This window comes from Pelodiscus sinensis, chromosome 1, assembly GCF_052426305.1.
Source record: "Pelodiscus sinensis isolate ZL-2025 chromosome 1, ASM5242630v1, whole genome shotgun sequence".
In the NCBI taxonomy this organism is placed as follows: Eukaryota; Metazoa; Chordata; order Testudines; family Trionychidae; genus Pelodiscus; species Pelodiscus sinensis.
This window is the reverse complement of record NC_143052.1, coordinates 340,350,522-340,370,147: the sequence shown is the minus strand read 5'-3', so window position 1 is coordinate 340,370,147 and position 19,626 is coordinate 340,350,522. Positions and strand designations below refer to the sequence as shown.

The 19,626-nt window shown below is 50.2% G+C and overlaps 1 protein-coding gene across 6 annotated transcripts in view; it reads right to left on the bottom strand.

The window, feature by feature from the left end:
- Window positions 1–309: 309 nt before the first annotated feature.
- Window positions 310–19,626, bottom strand: part of GDPD4 (glycerophosphodiester phosphodiesterase domain containing 4) — a 60,358-nt gene continuing 41,041 nt past the window's right edge. For 4 of the 6 annotated variants that reach the window (XM_025189119.3, XM_006131929.4, XM_025189120.3 and 1 more), the window contains 8 exons: window positions 18,679–18,761; window positions 16,930–17,080; window positions 15,801–16,022; window positions 11,976–12,133; window positions 6,964–7,111; window positions 5,069–5,151; window positions 2,033–2,115; window positions 310–858 (listed from right to left, as the gene is read on the bottom strand). In XM_025189119.3, coding sequence (XP_025044904.3) covers window positions 827–858; window positions 2,033–2,115; window positions 5,069–5,151; window positions 6,964–7,111; window positions 11,976–12,133; window positions 15,801–16,022; window positions 16,930–17,080; window positions 18,679–18,761 — 960 coding nt within the window. In that variant the 3' untranslated portion in view covers window positions 310–826. The remainder of the gene's footprint in view (window positions 859–2,032; window positions 2,116–5,068; window positions 5,152–6,963; window positions 7,112–11,975; window positions 12,134–15,800; window positions 16,023–16,929; window positions 17,081–18,678; window positions 18,762–19,626) is intronic. The other 2 variants (XM_025189122.3, XM_014577974.4) reach the window with 2 other exon arrangements.

Here is a 19,626-nt window from a genome sequence, read left to right as displayed (position 1 = left end):
CAGCCACGGGGCCTGGGAGGCCGGCGTCCCAGTGGAAACTGCCCCGGGGAGTTACACGCCCGTTTCTCATTGCCACGTGGGAGTCTGGCCGCTCGCTCCACTGCTCTCTTTCCCAAGGCTGAGTAAGGAAGGGGGGGTCCATGTGCAGCCCTCCCCCCACTGACACCTCAGAGCTCCTGGCTCCCAGCTCTGACACAGGGAAGGGCCAGCGGACCTCTATGTGATTGCTGGGAAGGGGCAAGACTTGCCCTTTTCAACACACTGCTCCTCACCCCTCCCTTCCCTGCCACTTCTGAGCCCTACAGATGATCACTCTGCAGGTGGGTTTTATTTCCGCCATACAAAAAAAACCATCAGCTTTAAAGCCACATATTAAAAGTTGTGTTTCTGGGTGTTACAGGGCCAGCGATCGCACAGAGACGGACTCCATTCTGCTGGGAGGTGCATCTGTCGGTGTCCAGCCACTGCAGCTGCTTGCCTGTCCCGGTCTCTTGCCAAGCAGGCACTGGGGTCTTTGGCTAGGGAGAGGCGTGTGGAAGGGTTTTAGGCATTTGTGGAGGGAGGGGCACTTCACAGCCATGGAGCTGAGTCCCAGAGACAGGTGCTGGCAATCACAGAGTTAAAAGGCACCTCTGGCTCATCCGAACGCCCCAGCTGTTGTCAGGCCCTGACCGACAGGACTCCTCCGTCTGGAGCCAGCTCAGCTAACGACGCAGCAGCCATAGGGCTTCTCCAGCTTGATCCAGGCTCAGTGTCTGTCCAGCGTCACAGCGTCTCAGTCTGGGGCGGGCTGTTCTCCCGATGACAAGCAGGACCTCATGCTCTCTTAGGCCACGACCATTGGCAGATCATTGAGCTCTGAAAAGAGGATACGGGTTGAACCAGAAACCACCTGCAGACCTGTGTGGGCTGTCCCAGGAAAACCAGCAGTGGCCCTTAAAAACAACTGTGTTTGCTCCAGGGTTCAGTCAGTTTGTTGTAATGAGGCTTTAAAGCTCTCAACATTCCAGTTTCATTTGCGGGCTCAAAAGCAAAAGCCCCCGCTGGTTTGGTCATGACCTTACAGCTCCCAGCTTTCATTTGCAAAAGCCCCCGCTGGTTTGGTCATGACCTTACAGCTCCCAGCTTTCATTTGCAAAAGCCCCCGCTGGTTTGGTCATGACCTTACAGCTCCCAGCTTTGCCCAGCCCAAGCTGCCGGCCGCTGGGGCATTCAGCTGAGCTGTGAATGTGGCACCAAGCTGTAATGTTAGTTCGGCCACATTGCTCTCAGTTACCTTCAGGTTTTCACTGATGTAATGCCAGCAAAATCACTGGTCTTACCGTGCTGTAATATTGGGATACATGAGTGGTGAATCAGGTGCTTTGTATACATTTAGAGGAACCACTAGCTAGAACAGTATGTTCCACGTGGATGAACTAACCAATTTTTTTCCTAGTTCCTGACTCTCATGCGTTAAAACTCATGGCCTTAAGGCTGCATAATCCGTGTTCGCTTTATACAGAATAACTCAGGACACAGGACTGGCCTGCCTGAGCATTATTCTCACTGAACCACCAACCCAATTACACTGTAAGTCTGTGGCACAGGCAAAATTAGGGAGTAAACTAAACATGGTGCAAGCTGCATACACAAAATATGAGGGGACGCTCCAGAGCTCATGACCCAGCTGAGGAAAACTGTTGATGCTCATGACCCAACGTAATTTGACTAAAGTGTGGACTCCTGGGTGGGGCTGAGGATAAGAGCTAAATCTGCATCACACTAGCCTGCTGTGCACTGCCCCACACACTGAACAGGCCCTCACGTGCTTTGCTGTGCTCTCCTCGGCTCTGACACCAGGGGCGGTCAATGGGAGCAGTCCATGAGTGGCAGCAGGATGCCTGTGGACAGCCAGCATGCAGCAGGCGTGAACCCTGTTAGATTTGCACCCCAGGCACTGATCTTTCAGCTACACAAACCCCCATCCAGGCCCCACGCTGGCCTCATTGCAGAGTGCTGGAGCCGCAATCCCCACGAGCACGGGACTCACCCGTTCGGAATTTGTTGTAGGTCCCATTCTCGAGCACTGCGCCGCTGTTATCTGCGCAGCAGGCCAAGCCCTTCTCTCTCCACCTGGAAAGAGTTAAACCAGCGATGAAGCCACAGGCACAGAGACTGGGTCAGGCAGCTGCTCCACCTGCCCACTATTGTCTGATGATTTCCTTGTGCGCCAGCCCCGTGCCCAGCAGCTGGTTCTTGGTTCTCTGCAGTGCCAAGCACAACAGGGGCCCAACCTGACTGAGCCCACGAGGCGCCAGGGTGACACAAATAAGGGTTTTCAAAAGTGCCTCAGTTTCAAAAGAGCCTAAATCTAAGATTGTCCTAGGCTGCTAAGTGGCACGTGACACCCAAACGGCAGCAGGGCTGTGAGGCTCCCTTCACTACGTCCCGGCTGCAGTGAGACCTCTTTGCTACTGCTGTCAGATGAACAGCCGGACGCATGCGAGGTGCCCCATGAAACAAAGGAAAGTGTAGGCCCTGCCCAGATGGTGGCTGGAGGTGAGATAGGAGCCATAAATTCATCCCGGTTGTGGGGGAGCATAGTCCCAGTCAAGGGGCTAAGCCGTTTGGCCCTGGCATACAAAGGAAGGTCTGGGTTAAGAAGTGTGAAGGGGAAAGCCAGGCTAAGGGGTGAGAACAAGGTGGATAGTGATAGTTGAAGGCCTTTTTGGGTTGGACAGGTCAGCTAGTTCATTCCCCTCCATCGCAGCAAGGCAGAGTTAGCTACGTCTACACTACACAGGTAAGTTGAGGTATGGCACCATGAACCCACTGTTGGATGGCCACACTAAGCTCCTTGTGTCCCCAGAGCACATGCGTAGTGGCAGCTCTTGCGTGGGCACAGAGAGCAGTGCACGGAGAGTAGCTATCTCACTGTGCAGCCGGGCTGGGGGAGGGTTTGCAATGCCTCAGGGGAGCGGGTTCAGCATCACATGAGGCAGGTTTTTCAATCCCATCAGTCCTTGGGCATGTTTGTTTTCCAGCTGCACGGCGACTGCTTTGGTACCCTGCAAGCCAGCCAAAGCATGGGTCCGCCACTGTGCTTTCAGTATTGTGCCATGCATTGGAACACAAAGCTCGAAGGGGCACCCAATTGGGGGAGGAGCTATTCATCTGGGGGAGGCCTTGATGGAGCATTTTAACACAGGGCCAAAGTAACATCTAGCTGTAGCATGCTGAGCCTGGCACTGTTTGTTTGCATCCTGCTATGAACCTGGCCACTCACAGGCACCTATTTCTATCGTCTGTGAATGGTAGCATGTGATGGGGAATAATAAAGTTACATTCTGTTTCCAGGCATAGATTTTTAGTCCACACCCATATAAACTGAGGGAAACCTTGTACATGCAGGGGGATGGCTCTTTAAAGGGGAAGAAACAGGACTTTCACAAGTACATACACCAATGAGACTCTCACAGCGGGGTGGAAGTGTGGCTCTCATTGGCTGTGTCTAGACTGGCAAGTTTTTCTGCAAAAGCAGCTGCTTTTGCGGAAAAACTTGCCAGCTGTCTACACTGGCCACTTGAATTTCTGCAAGAACACTGACGATCTCATGTAAGAAATCAGTGCTTCTTGCGGAAATACTATGCTGCTCCCGTTTGGGCAAAAGTCCTTTTGCGCAAAAGGGCCAGTGTAGACAGCTCAGATTTGTTTTGTGCAAAAAAGCCCCGATCGTGAAAATAGCGATTGGGGCTTTTTTGCGCAAAAGAGCATCTAGATTGGCACGGACGCCTTTCCACAAAAAGTGCTTTTGCAGAAAAGCGTCCGTGCCAATCTAGACTCTCTTTTCCGCAAATGCTTTTAACGGAAAACTTTTCCATTAAAAGCATTTGCGGAAAATCATGCCGGTCTAGACGTAGCCACATGTGTTTAATCTCCCATGAGGGTGGAGCACCTTCCATACCGCTGCAGTCCCAAGAACATACATAGAGTGGGAGAAGGGAGCACAGAGAAGCCCTGGAATTTACTCAAGTAAAAGGTGTGTTGAAAACGAGGTTTTGTTTTAACACAAAAACCTTCCTCGGGAGAAAAACTCTTTTCTTTAATGAACCATTTACACTAGAGTCGTACACACATTTCCCACCCTCCATCAGTAATTTAAACCTGCACAGTTTTCATATATAAAAAAATAAACGAACACAGGGTTTTCTGGTTTTACTTGCCCAGAGAAAGTTTTGATTCTGGTTCTTTTCATTCTTCCCTAAAGCCATGCTGTAGTTTTCCCGCAGCGTGAGGCTAAGCACCTTGGCCCCTACCCAGATTGCTCCCAGCCTCCCGCCCATACACCACCACATGTTTGGAGCCCCCACCTTGTAAAAGCAGCATGTCTGCAAAGCCGCAGCAGAGGGACTATTTGCCTCCCTGGCCTTGCTGTGCCTACTGCCGCTCTTTGATTTTTGAGTCACCCGTCAGCCCTTTTTCTGCAATGTCTCAAGCAGGGTCCTGGAGCAGGAGTGGATCTGTGCCTGCACATCCTCCTCTCCCCATGGACCCAGGGGATCCCCTGCCTCCCATGCACTCCAGGCAGAAGTGCCTTTGCTGCAGGGAGTCGGCCGTGCTCAGCTGGACAGCTGCTAAGTGAGCTTTCCACCTGTGCAAACAGGAAGATCAACTTCAAAACTTCCCGGGGCTTTAAACAAGAGAAGGGACATTCACCCGCGTACCTGGCGGTGGGGCAGCAGAGTTCAAAAGGGTGACCAGCGAGGTCATGGTGGGCATTGTGGGACACCTTCCTGGAGGCTACTTGGAGCAACATTAACAACACAGCAATAACACAGGCATTGCCTCACCCTTGCTATGCCATCCCAAGCATTAGGCCAAGCTAGTTTTAGTAGGTCTGCATAGCAGGTGAGTTAAAGCGACAGGGAGCATTACAGTGTGTACACCGCATAGCTAGGTTGACATAAGCCGCCCTACGTCAACTTATCTTTGTGATGGAGACAGGCCCCTAGCAGCATCATTTCAATAACTCTAAGAGGTTTGGGGCCATCAATGTCCCTGGAGATTTTAGCCACAGGATATTTACCAGTGGAAAGCAAATATGAGTGAGATGAGCAGAGCAGCCACCACGTCTGTGAGAAGCCACATGACTCTGTATTCCTTTGGCGTCTGGAAGAGAACAGAGAAGGTGGCCAGCAGCAATAGCTTCGTCTAAACGAAAATCTGATTTGCAATGTCATTTGGGGGATTGGCCTGTGACGCTTGCAGTGCCCCTTCCTGATGTTTCAGTTATTTGAGAGGAGCAGCCACCTCGCTGGGTGTGGCCTCCTGTCAAGGAGTAGGCAAGTGCTCACCCTCAGACTCAGAGATGGGGCCTGCCACGTGCCTGGCAGCAGGGAAGAGCCTGCACTCGGTGGGAAGGAACCGGGTGGGGATCCTTTAGTGAGGCGGCTGGACACAGACTGAGCCTGTTGTTCTGGGACTGCCCAGCTCCTGGACGAAACACAACCTGCGATGTCACCATTCAGACACTCCCTAAATCCTGGCTGGCTGATTACTCAATAGGCCAAAGTGCCCAAACCGTGGGGTGTGCCCTAGAGGTTAGAGGGGAAGGAACATTGCGGAGGGATGTGGGAGGGCCCCAGCCACAGCTCACAGCACCACACCTGGCCATGTCCCCAGTCTGACGCAGCTCTGCACCCAACAGCAGGCCTGGCTGCAGCTCTGCTCACAACCTCGGCCCCACACTGCAGCTCCAGTCCCAGCTTCGGCCCCAGCCTAGGCATCATACCTGTCTGCTTCCTCCCCTCTCTCTAGTCCTGGGAGCTGTGGTCCTGCTCCCAGCCCCAGCTCAGGGGACAGGGGGAGGTGTCACAGACAGGGGTAAGGATAAATTTGGGGACCGTTGCAATAGGCCTACCTCAAATCCCTGGATAGGCACCCCAGGAAGCGCCAGATGAGAACTTTGCCCATATCCCCACAACAGTTTGTATCAAATCCCTAAGTCTGAAAGCCCCTGACCACTGGGAACGTCCCGATTTGTGTCTAAACTTTGCAGGTTTTGCCTATCGGTGATTATGTCCCATTTGTGAGCTTGAAGGCGGCCCTATGGCTACCTAGAAAATGTAGTAATCTTCGGGGTGGGCAGATTATGGGTGGGGCCCACAGTGCAGGAGACCTCTTAACCCAGCAGTGTATTCAGACGCTCTGGATGAATACACTGGGATCCCCAGGTTTCTCTGGCCGATTTCTTGGAGTGGCAGGAGGAAAACACAAGCGCCTCACAGCAAAGTCACGCATGAGCAGGAAGCTAGGGTGCTGCAAGACCACCAGCGTGGTTGAGGACATCTAGACAGAAGACCTCCCTCAGCAGGCGGGAGGCTGTCTCGTCAGGTAAGTGTGAGCCCTGGCTCTTCAGGGGCTCTCTAAAATAGGTTTCTTTTCCCTCCTCTCAAGGCCTGGGTTGCTCAGCTCTACCAAGCCGTGGCTCAGCTGTGTTTCTCAGCCACACTGGGGACGTTTTGCCAGAGGGTACAGTGAGTTTTAGTCCTATGAATAGTCAGAATGTGCCACTGGGTCTGAACCATCATTGGCTCACAGTGCCCCTTAGTGCCAATGTGGTTGGCACCAAGAGATGGCAGTTGAGGGATTAATTCCTCACCCTTTCTGTTAGGGAATACTGGTGCTGAGGGTGAGGATGGGGGGGCTTTGCACTGCCTCCATGGCACCTCCACGTCTTCAGAGGAACAAGGAGAGAGCAGGGCTTGTCCAAACCTGGATTCCTCCTCCAGAGGCCAACAGGGCCCATTTAAACAAGGCTACCAGAAAGGACATCCCCTTAGCTTGTGTCAGGTCAAGGGGCCTCCCCTCCATCTCCATTCCACTGCAGGGATGAACCTGTCTTGCAATAGACACAGGTAACCACGACCATCCTCTCCAGCCAGTCACTTCTAGAGAGCAGGCCTGGGTTTTTCTCCTTACCATGAGGAAGAGAGGTCGGTTGATATTCTTCAGGATGTGTATGGTGTTGGTGGTCACAGAGTGTGCTCCGGCGCACCAGGCCAGGGAGAAGAGCCACGGCTCACTGATCACGTAGAAGTTGGTGGTGATGTTGGCCTGAGCATATTTCCTTTAAAATACAAAGACATGTTTACCTCCATCAAAAAGCAATGGTAAGGGCAAATGGCCTCTCTTTGGGCCAGTTCGGTGGACTGCTAACAGTGCATTGAGGAGGACTGCCTGGGGCGTTTGAAAACCTAGAAGTGGAAGGAGCCAAGACTGGCCAACCAGCTGATCTTATGACAAGTCAGTTATTATTGGACAGACTGGAACATCTGATCCTTTGGGGACAGTCACATTCCAATAATAATGTAAAAACAAGGTTCTTTCAGTCATGCTTTTGTATTAACGCTCAGTTTATAATGAGTTAACGATTAGATGTTTTAATCAATAGTTAATGAATTGTATAGGCCACTTATAACCTTAGCTTGCATCCATCTGTAACACCTTTTACAGATGGCCCTTATAACCATCAATAACACTTGGTTCTCATAGAATCATAGAATCAGAAGAGACCTTAAGAGGTCATCTGACAAGTGTCTGTTTAACATACTCTTAAATATCTTCAATGATGGAGATTCCACAACCCACCTAAAAATTAATTCCAGTGTTTAACCACCCTGACAGGTAGGAAGTTTTTCTAATGTCCAAAAGGCTTATAACCGCCATTCATCATTTACTAACCCGTTATAAAGTATTCCTAAATGGCACCTAATAAAATGTAACCATTCATCCTAGATTGTTAAAGCAAATGGTGCCTGTTCCAAACAGATATATTGTCAGTATCAATACTTGTTGTTGTTCAATATCACTGAATACAGTGAAACACTGATCTGTTTTAGTGCTGCTTGAAATTTTGGAACAAGCATTGTTAGAAAAGACTGCAGCACCTTCCCATTCAAAGCAATAAACTGCTGCTTTTTTGACAACTGAAGTGCTCTTGCTGTTTGAGAAAAGCAGAAATTGCAACTATAGAGAGTGAACAGAACAGCAGAGTTGAGTTTTCTATGAGACAGAATCATTCTAGAAATTACTCACTGAAACATGAGCCCTTCCATTTGAGGTTTTGTGTTTTCAAGGTACTGTAAACTTGTAGCAGTGGTAGCACTAGGGTTATATCTCCTATAAACCATCCGCTAGGAGACAGTGGTCAGTTGCCAATTCAGTATTCACCCATGCCAATGACATTACTATTAGTAAGGCCCTTCTTGATTCATGGGATGACTTTTAAATATTTGCAGCTGAGTTGCAAACAAGACATGGAAAATCATGGGAAAAGTAATAACAAACCTTTATTAATAGTGGCAATTTGAAAAAGCTAGAGTTAATCAAAAATTGCTGGAATAGTATCAATCAATTCTCAAGTATTATGTTATCCCTGCTAATTTTTTGATGATCATACATTTTGCTACAACTATTTTACAGTCATTAAAAAAGGTGACCAGTACAATATAAGAGCTTGCCTACACTGGCTACTTTTGCAAAAGCGACGAGGAGTCCTGTGGCACCTTCTAGACTAACTGAAGTGTAGGAGCATAAGCTTTCGTGGGCAAAGACCCACTTCGTCAGATGCATCTGACAAAGTGGGTCTTTGCCCACGAAAGCTTATGCTCCTACACTTCAGTTAGTCTATAAGGTGCCACAGGACTCCTCGTCGCTTTTGCAGATTCAGACTAACACGGCTACCCCTCTGATACTTGGCTACTTTTGTCACCAAATCTCCCTGTTTGGTAACAAAACCTGGAGAGCGTGCACACTGCAATGCAACAAAAGTCACAATAAATGCACAGTTTTGGCGACAAAAAGCTTCCCCTTTGCAAGAGTCTTTTGTCTCTCCCACTCCCTTTACCATCGACAGTCATGCAGTGTGAACTACAGACAGCATTTCTCGAGTTTATTGAACTCCAGGATGTTTCCCACAATGCTCGATTGGACACTTTGGCTTTGAACTCCACTGCTCTGCAGCCATGTAAGCAGGTAAACAGAAATGACTCTCCCACTTGCAAACTCCAGGAACTTTAAAATTCATTTCCTGCTAGCTGACTCATTGTTTAGTGGTCCTCCTGGTGTCTTCTTGGAGAAACAGAGGTAGCTATCACTCAACACGCTTTCCTACTTGAGCACCTGAGAGCTTTTGCATCTTGTCAGTGTGTGGGGTGACAAATCAATGCAATCAAAGCTGAGTGTGACCCGTAGGAACCAGGACACGTACAGTCACATTTCTTGAGCCCTTTATAAGAAAGGGTACAATTGAGACATCCAGCAATGCAGAGCCAAGATGAAGGACCTCTGACAGGACTACCAGAAGGCAAAGGAGGTAAACAGCCAGACTGGTGCTGCACCCAAGACTTACCATTTTTATAAAACACTGGATCCACACCCTGCATTTATGTCTGTGAAATACCTACAGTGAAACACAAGTGTCTGAAACACCATGAAGAAGTACCCAATCTGATTGACGTATTCTGTGGCAGAGTGGGGTAGTACTGTAATGGGAATGTGCATGCAATCAAATGTCCCACCAGTTTGGAAAGCCCACTTCAGCAAAGCCAACCAGAGTTACAGTTCTATGTAGCAAAATGTGATTTATTACCCCGCACACCTGCATAAGCACTGCCCCGATGGTCAACTTCCCCACTCCAAAGTGATTTGCAACTGAATGACAGCAATCAGGAGTCTCCAGCTTCCACAAAGCAATGGCAACATGCTTCTCTACCAAGAAAGCAGCTCTCATTCAGGTGTCCTTGTGCCACAATTCAGAGGCCAGCTCCAGCAAGGTTGCTTTATGCACCCTGAAGTTCTGTAGCAACTGCTTTTCATCCCTCACCTGCATGACAACGTGATCCCACCACTCAGTGCTGGTTTCCCTAGCCTAAAGCAACAGACTACTCTGCCCAGCTGCTCTGTGACAGCCCAATGCCCTGCCCCTTCACTGCTGCCCATGTCACACCGTCGTCCACATCCGAGTCGTCGTCTTCTGATACTGAGTTCGTAAGTAGCTCTGCTGCAATGTGAGATGTCCTAAGCACATTGAACACACCACAGGAGAGAAGTCTGGGATCCATCCATCTCACAGAAGATGCTGCAGTGCATAGCAAGGACTGTCAGTTTCAAAGGGTGCGGAAGGAAGCCGGAAGCCCTCGGAGGTCCATGAAGCAAACTGGTGGCTGACAGGATGTTTTTCATGTTTCCAAAATGCCTTGCACTACGTTGCAAGTTCCCAGAGTGCCTAGAGGCTGAAGGTAACACTGGGCACTCTGGGATGCTTACCCACATTGCTTTGCTCTTTCTGTTAATGGGGGAGCTAACAATGTTACCATAATATGTTGACAAAGGGCGGCAGCGTGAACATGACTTAGCAACTTTCTTGTTGGCAACTTATGAATGTCAACAAATCTTTTCAGTGTAGACATGGCTTGAAATTCAGAAGACTAAAAGTCTTAAAACACTGCTGAAGAAATCGAGCTTTCACAGGCATTGAATGCTAGCGCACTAACAACTATATACTCAAAATATATGAAAAGTAAGAGAGCTAAACTCAAAACTGCAGCAGAAGCCAAATCTGACCTGCGATTTCCACAATATCATGAATTAAGTAGGGCCCCATATATTAGTTTCTCCTTTTCTATAATAAAGCCCCACCCCTTTACATGTAATCTACATAGCAAATCTAATTACCGTTAGAACAACTACAGTGCAGTTTCTGAAGTACCAAAAGGAAAGGTCCCTAGATCTGGAATCTGCAAATGGAGGTAAACCCATTAGGCTCCATAACTGTGATTCCACATGGCACTTGAGTGTAATCTGGATGGAGTTTTGCTGTGCACATAAATAAAGTCAAAGGATGCCAGGCAGTTGAATGGTTAATTCTATTCAACACTCTCTGACTTTGGGGATGATTCACCACCTATTGAGGTCAGTGGAAAAATCAGGAAATGAGAACTCCAGGGTTCGCCTTACATTACCACCACTGATTCACTGGGATCTCAGCAAAGAGTCACCTATCATGACTTCAGCGGTAGTCGCAGTTGAAATTATAAGCACCAGTTCATGCCCACATACATACAGATGCTCCGTGGGTGGCATGTATAAGAGGTCTAGGGAGGCTAAGCCTCCCCAGAATAAATAGGATGGCCATACAGGGAGCAATGTCAGCTGTGAGTCACCTCTTTTTGGAGGCCACCAGCCCACCGCCTTTGTGGCCTGGGCGCAGGAGTGCTAGAAGCTCTCTAGAAGTGGGAAGGCCCCCAGCACATAGACCTTGGCCCTGTACCCCCAAGACCATGCCTGTAGTCCACCCCTCCCCCCTTGTGACCCTACCCATGCTCCGCCTCTTCCTGACCCCACTCTGCCTCTTTCCCCATGGCCCTGACCACCACGTGGCCTCGCCACCTCTTGCTCACCCTTAAGGCAGGAAAAAAGTGGGAGAGTCCATTTTTCAAAGTGATAGGGGTGCGGCCGCAGGCAGAGAGGTGAAGTGAGGGTGGGGCCTTGGAGGGAAGAGGCAGAGTGGAGCAGGACCTCAGGGGGGGAGGGTGGGTGGGGAAGAGCGCAGGTGTGGCCATGGTTGGGGGGAAGGCATGGAGTGCAGGTGGGGCCTTATGGGGGAGGAGTGAATTGTGAGGCAGGGCCACAATCCGGGTGCTAGCGGCCCCCCACTTCCAGGGAGCTTCCAGCACTCCTGGGAGTAGCCCCCCAGGCAAAAGACTTAGGCACCATCTATGCAGCTGCTCTTCTGTAGGGACTGAGTGTGAGACTGTAATGGAGCTACTCCTAGAGCTAGGAGGAAGTGCCAGTCTGGGAGAGTCACTGACGCCAATTGCTGAAGGGAGACATAACCATATGCACTAAGCTGGCCTATTACATGTGCAGGGTTTTTTTGCAATTCCACTGAAGCGTCTTGCCTCCTATATGAGGCTTATGCAGCAACCTACCGGATATCTTCACTGGACATTACAGAATAGGCGAGATTGCGCTTGAAAATATTGCGTCTCAATAGCTCCTCAACTGGGGCCTTACCGCCCGTGATGTGCTGAAACCCAGGAATTGTTGACTGAATATAGGAGCGCAAATTGTTGTCCAGCCACAGGACCTGTGAGGAACAGCAGCAGCTAGTGAATTGACAGGAATATTCCTGAACAGCCTCCTGCCTTCTACATACTCCCATAATACAAGGAAAGAGGGGTTCACTCAGTGACTTGTCACATACTTTCAAACACAAGTCTGCAGGGAGTAAATTTAAAATAAACACACATACTCAAATACTACAGAGAAAGGACTTGGACTCATTGACAGAGCACGCTGTGGTGTGCCTGTGGAACTCCTTGCTACAGGAGATCAGGGCGTCAGATACTGTATCCGGATCTTTAAAAGCACTGGATAATTTTACAGACCAATATTTGTATTTATACCTGCTAAAATAAGGGGAATAAGGGTGGCAGCACCCAGAGCCCAAGGCCCTTTAAATCGCCACCAGAGCCCCACATGGCATGCTCCATGCAGCTCTAAAGGCTGTGGAGGTGTGGCGTGGCGGGGCATGCTACAGGCGGTGCTGTGGGCTGGCTTCCACCAGTCCTGTCCCTTTCACCCAAGGCCCTGCCCCCATGAGAGCACAGACCAGGAGCTCCTCTCATCTACCCCAGGGACCTGGTATGGCTGTCAGCTTCCCTAGCCTCATGTAAGTCATTGCACAATTACATGGATTTTAACATCCCCCAGAAGCCTCAGACATTGATCATTAAGGGTATGTCTACACTACAGCGCTAATTCGAACTAACTTAGTTCGAATTAGTTAATTCGAACTAAGCTAATTCGAACTAACGCATCCAGACTAAAAAACTAGTTCGAATTAGCGTTTTGCTAATTCGAACTAGCATGTCCACATTAAGTGGACCCTGAACCGGGGTTAAGGATGGCCGGAAGCAGTGCCGGCAGGGCATCAGATGAGGACTTAGAGCGTGGAACTGCTGCCTCAGGCTAGCCGAGGGCTGTGCTTAAAGGGACCCGACCCCCACCCCGGACAGACAGTTCTCAGGGGTTCCCTGCTTGCAAAGCAGTCCTGGCTTGGAGTGCCCTGAGTGCCCACACTGGGTACATCACAGCACTCGGCCATCAGACCGGCTGCACTTGCTGCAGACTGCCATCTGGGGAGAGGAGGCAATTGGGGGGCTGCAGGAGAGCTTCCACCCCCAGAAGCCCGGAGATCCAGCCCAGTCCTCCCCATCGGGGGTTCGTACCCCATTCCTCCCTCACCTCCTTCCACTTACCCCTCCCAAGCCCCCCTTCCTGATGTACAAAATAAAGAAAACATGTGGTCAAAAATAGAATCTCTCTTTATTGAACAAAACTTGGGGAGACTGGGAAAAGGAGGTGGGAGAGGGGAAGAGAGAGGATGGGAGAGGGGAGGGCAACTAAAATGATCAGAGGTTTGGAACAGGTCCCATATGAAGAGAGGCTAAAGAGACTGGGACTTTTCAGTTTAGAAAAGAGGAGACTGAGGGGGGGATAGGATAGAGGTCTATAAAAGCATGAGTGAGGTGGAGAGGGTGCATCAAGAAAAGTTCTTCATTAGTTCCCATAATAGAAGGACTAGAGGACACCAAAGGAAAGGAATGGGTAGCAGGCTTCAAACTAGTAACAGAAAGTTGTTCTTCACAAAGCAAAGAGTCAACCTGTGGAACTCCTTGCTGCAGGAGGCTATGAAGGCTAGAACTAGAACAGAGTTTAAAGAGAAGTGAGATCAAGTCATGGAGGTTGGGTCCATGGAGTGCTATTAGCCAGGGGGTAGAAGTGGTGTCCCTGCCCAAAGTTTGTGGAAGGCTGGAGAGGGATGGCATGAGACAAATGGCTTGGTCACTCTCTTCAGTCCATCCCCTCCAGGGTACCTAGGGTTGGCCGCTGGCAGCAGACAGGCTACTGGGCTAGATGGACCTTTGGTCTGATCCAGTACGGCCATGGTAAGCTCAGGGTCGGGGGGTCTCAGTGGACCACCTTGATTTTCATGCACACCTGCTCCTGGGTGGCCAGGCTTGCAGCTCTCCTGCCCTAGATGGCTACTTTCCTGTGCCTAGTGTGGAGGTCGTGGACGAGGTCCACGATGTCCACACTAGACCAGGCGGGTGCCCGCCTTTTGCGGTCCCAGGCAAGCTCCCGGGAGCCGCCAGCCTGGGCCCGGGAAGAGGGGGAGGGCTGGGGGGCATCGGGTCGCTGGCTCGAGCCGTGCCAGGTGGAGAGTCTGCTGGCTGGGTGCTGGCAGGCTTGCACCTGGCACGGGCACCGTAGCCAGCCCATGCCCCTTTAAGGGGTCCGGGGCCGGGAGGGGAGCAGTAGAGTTTTCCTGGTGTTGGCCAGAGTGGCCACCAGGGAAAGCTGGGGAGGGCTAGCCTCCCACTAGTTTGAATTAAGGGGCTACACACCCCTTAATTCGAACTAGTAAGTTCGAACTAGGCTTAGTCCTCGTGGAATGAGGTTTACCTAGTTCGAATTAAGCGCTCCGTGGAGCGCTAGTGTAGCGTCTATCAAAGTTAATTCGAACTAACGTCCGTTAGTTCGAATTAACTTTGTAGTGTAGACATACCCTCCCAGAAGCTACATTTGTCATAATTCTTGGCACTTCCATCCAATGCTCTCTATGCACTTTAGGCCCACACAGCCTGCTGAGATGGGTAACTATTGAATTTAGCCCCCACATGCCTGCTGAGATGTGTAACAACTATATGTCTTTTGCCCCTTGGAAGTGTGCACTTGTCACTGCTGCACACGGCAGCATATCTAACTGCATATGGCAAAAGCAGGGATAGAACTTGGATCCTACGGTTTCAAAAAAACAGTCCCCTATCATGTAAGGTCAGGGAGAATCTCCATTAGCACCATAGGACCTATGACACACAGGCAATTCTAACCCCATACAGTAGATGGCAGTGGTAAACAGCTAGCTAATTCATTATGGCATTCAGATCTCCACAAAACAGGCAGGGGTGGAAAAGAGGCCCAGAGGCCCTGTGTATTCAAACTTTGTAGCCAGCAATCTCTAAGGCCCAATCTACACTAAAGCTTGCCCAGTGGAGCTGCACCCAGGGTGAATGACAAGTTGGCATCACTCCACTGAAGCCCTTAGAGCTAGGCCCATTGTCATCTGCACTAGCCGGGAACCGGCCCAACCACTGAAATTGTTTTGGGAGGGGCAGAGAGGCCAGGGTTGCCCTTTCTGATTGTTTTAAAGAGATACGGGTCATGGAGTCCTGATACTGACTAGGGGTTCGTAGGTGCGGCAGTGATATAAATCATCAAGGTGGGACACAGCGTGTAGGCCTCCCACTGCTACAATGGGCGATACTATTCTGAAGTCGTGGGGCCGGATCCTCAACTGGTATAGACCAGCCTAACTCCTTGGATTTCCCTGGAGCTACACTAGTTTTCACCAGCTGAAAATCTGGCCTTTGGGATAGAGCCTGTTTACTGAGGGATCTCAAAGCAATTGACAACTACTGATTCCAAGAACACTCATCATCTTAAGGCGTATAACTAGCATGGGGAATGACTGCAACACCTTCTTTATTCCTTTCCCCACAAGCAATCCCATTAAAATCAATGGGATGATTTGAGATCTAACTACCCAGCATGGGGAAGGGTAGTGCCATATGGCCCTGGGGAAATGCATTTTTATAACTGGGCTAGGCCAGGGCTCTGAGCCAACTAGCCACCAGTGGGATGGCAAGGAAGGACGACAAACTGGAGCAGGGGGAGTCGTATCACCATACCAGATGAGGGTTAATCTTCGAGTCAAGGATCACTTCCAATGTCCTATAGATCCAGGTGTGCCTGTAAGGATGTTTCTCTGGAGGGCGGTAGAGATCAAATATCACAAGTTTACTCGCACTGTCTGCAAGTCTCAAGAAATTACTTAGCTTGTAAATTGACTGATTCTTTGCCAATTTTTGATCTGCACTTGACAGTGAGCCCATGCATGAAAATGGTTTGTCCTAAAAATAAATAAATACACAAGGAGATAAATGAAAGTCAGGCGGAGTTAGCTGCATACACACAGTTCCTGCATCGCTAAGGGGGAAGTAGGTTCCCATCAGCTCTCAGTGGGGTGAAAAAGTTAATTTCTGTTTCTCTCTCCTGTAGCTTTCATATTCTATATGCCATAGGTCTCTGTGTTCTCCCCTTTAACTCACAATGAACATTTTAATCCTGGTTCTTTGATTCCGTACATCGGCCTTGCAGCCACATTAAAAAAGCAGGGCCGGGATTGAGAACGAATTAATTCTGCAGCTGCTAGCTGGTAAAAAGTGGGTGGGGATGCCCTGCTCTCCTGCCCCCTATGGGCTGTGTCTAGGCCCTGTCCGAATAGCCTACCTCTTTTTCCTCCACCTCCTCTACGCAGTTACCACAGTTGCGTAAGTGAGTAAACAAAAAGACACCTCCTCTTGCTGTCTCCTGCATAGTTATTGGGACTTATCCCAAGACTCTCATGGACTTCAGTGGGTTTGGGTTCATGCCCACAACTTTTATCCCTTCAATTAGGCACTTTAAGACAGACCTCAGGACAGGGGAGCCGACAACCAAACCGGGCCCCTGGGCAAGGTGCGGGGGAGAGTGGCTCTGCCGTCCCGGAAGGGGCGAGACTTTGGGTAGAAGGGGAAAGGCCTCCGGTAGAAGGGTCAGGGCCGGGGGCAGCCAGGCCCTCGGTGCCACTCCCCTCCCCCAGCGCTCAGTGCGGCACACCAACGGCGATTTAAAGAGCCTGGGGCTCCGGGCACCACTGCTGCCACAGTGGCAGCTGCATTGGCTGGAAGTCCTTTGAAATCGTCAGGCCCCAAGGCATCTGCCACTTTCTTCCTCCTCCCTTGCCCCTCCAGTCGGCCTCCCTGTGAACTACCTTACCTTGAGGAACCACTTTCCTGCATTCAGCTTTTCCAGCGCATCCCAGGAAAAAAAGGCAGGATTTTGAGTGATGTTATCGGGAAAGACCTCCCGGATGTTTGTTGTCCTCTTCAAGTTTTTGTCGTGCATCAGGAAGGGAATCCCGTCATAGCTGTGATGAAAGGAGAGGGCTTTTGGCAACGTGGACGATGTCATTCAAAGCACGAGCGCCGTAGAACAAGGCCACACTTATACGTGAAGGAGAGGATGGAAAGGGCCCCCTCTGCAATACAGCACCTGGCGTAGAATGCTCTCTCACATAGGTGATCGCATGGGGCCAGACACTAGCCTGCACCGTGTACACTGCAATCAGGGGTGAGAGTGCAGCATGTGCAGACAGACACAAGCAAACTTTGATCTAGCTAGGTCAGACAACAGCACTGTAGCCACAGCAGCACAGGCTGCGCAAGACCCTGTAGGACCCAAGGTAAATACTTTCATGGCTAATTCATGCAGCTGCCTGTTCTGCCCTGGCTTCAGGACTATTACTCAAGCTAGCTAGATTGAAGCAAGCTCAGGTAGCTTGTTATGCTTCTGCCATACCTCGGATTGCAGTGTAGACGTACCCTGGGAGTCAGGAAACCTGGGTTCTATTCCCAACTCTGCATTGGTCGTCTGGTTGACCTCAGAGAGGTCATGTTGCCCAGTGTCTCAGTTTTCCCTTCTGCAAAATGGAAATAACGTTACTTCGCTATGACTTGACAATGACAATGGACCATATTCTGCTCTAGCGTACACCGGCATAATTCTGGAGTTGTTCTGTCAACTTCAGCAGAGCAAAGCTGGATTTACAAGGATGTAAGTGGGAGCAGAATTTGACCCTGTGTAAAGCCCTGACTCTGTGGAGGTCTTGGGCACACGTTTCAGCGTTTGTGCTGATTTGGGGACCTAAATTCATATCTTCCACAGCACTACATAAGCACCAAAAAGCCGATCACCCTACCCAACAGTATAAGGGCAAGGATTCCAGAATGGCACATGAAGAACCTGGCAGTAACTAATCAGGTCCACCGACAGGGTGGGCAGAGGGGCCAGCAGCCCTGGGGCTCGTAGCTGCAAACGCCAGTGCTGCTGAAGTAGCAGCTGCACTGGCTGGATCTTCAGGCCCCTTTAAATCACTGCCAGAGCACTGTGCCACGTGCTTCCAGCAGCACTAAGGGCTGGGGGGGGGGCTCCATCTGCCCTCAGCCCTGCCCCTTCTGGAAGTGGGTAGCCAGGTCCCCCCACACCTTGCCCTGGGCCCACGGAGACTGTCGGCTCCGCTGTCACTATTACAGTGCTCTCGTATGCCTTTACAACTTGACTGTGCTCTCTGCACCTCATCCAAATGTCACTGAGGTTTGTAAGCACATTGGGCTAGAGATGTGTCTTCTGGGTGTTTTTTGTGATGTGTCTAACGAACTTGATACACGATAAAGTTTGATTGTAAGCTCCTTGGGGCAGAGACCATCTCTTTGTTCAGGGTTTGCATGGTGCTTATCACGATGGGCTTCTGGTCCCTGACAAGGGCTCTTAGCCACTACCTAATGCAAAAAATAATAAGTCAATACCAAACTCCCACTGTGACAGTGGGAACAGGAACAGGCTTGACATGCAGTTGTGTGAAATGCTAGCTGATGAGGGACTGGACATAGCCCTTAGCCGTGTCGTAGCCAAGTGAAATCTTAGCCAGAGCAAGTTGCTTGGTGAGACACGGAGCTGCCCTCTTACCTAATTGCGACGTCTGACTCGAGACCATCCCCACGGTGCTCAATGGTCTTCTGAAAGGACATCTCCGTGTTTTCCGGCGCCAGCTAGGAAGATGACAAAAGGGAAGGCCAGTCTGACAGGCACCAGATGACTCCCAAGGATGCTTTCAACCACCCTCGCTCCCCCACCCCACTGGGATTGACAGTAAAGATCACTTTGCCCAACATCTGAAAATCTGTTTTACTTGTTTCATGCCTTTAAGTCCCATCAGGGCTCTAGGAGCATCCGGGATCATTTACAAAACTGGAAGGCAAGCCTCAGGCCGGACAGCTCTTTCAGCCAGTCTGTAACAGAGCAGGAGGCATCCCTCCCTAAATCAGTACTTCCAAGGCAGAGTTCAACTGCACCGCTAGCCTTTGCTCTTCTCCTGTGGCTGGTGATACTAGCTCCACTCTCCCCATTATACAGGCTTGTAGCCTAACAGTCAACCCTGGCTATTTCATCTCACATGTAGGCTCTCACCAAATCATGCTGCTGCTTTTTAGTGCATTCCTTTTTCTCAGCTCCAACTGCCAACATGCTAGTCTGCCCTCCAGTTAGCTCAAGCCTCGACTCCCATTACCTGCACCTCCCCGGCCTACCACTCAGCCACTCAACACATCGCCACCAAAATCATCGTCTCACCACATCTTTCATCTTCTCCCACACCCCTTTTAAGCTTCTCCTCATCACCTTGAAGCATCTTCCAGTCTCTGTCTCCATCTCATGCTGTGAACTATCCCCATTCTTCAGCATTTTTCCCAAGAGTCACTTTGAAGTGTTCCCCGGCTCATTTCCACACTACCCCCAGTGCCTGCGTTCTTTGACCTTAACCATCAGAAAGCTCTGGGGAAACTGAGGGTGCTTGCTAATGAAACCAGGAAGGCATTTTCTGTATGCAAATCCAAAACAAAGCCAATCCCCTGTGGG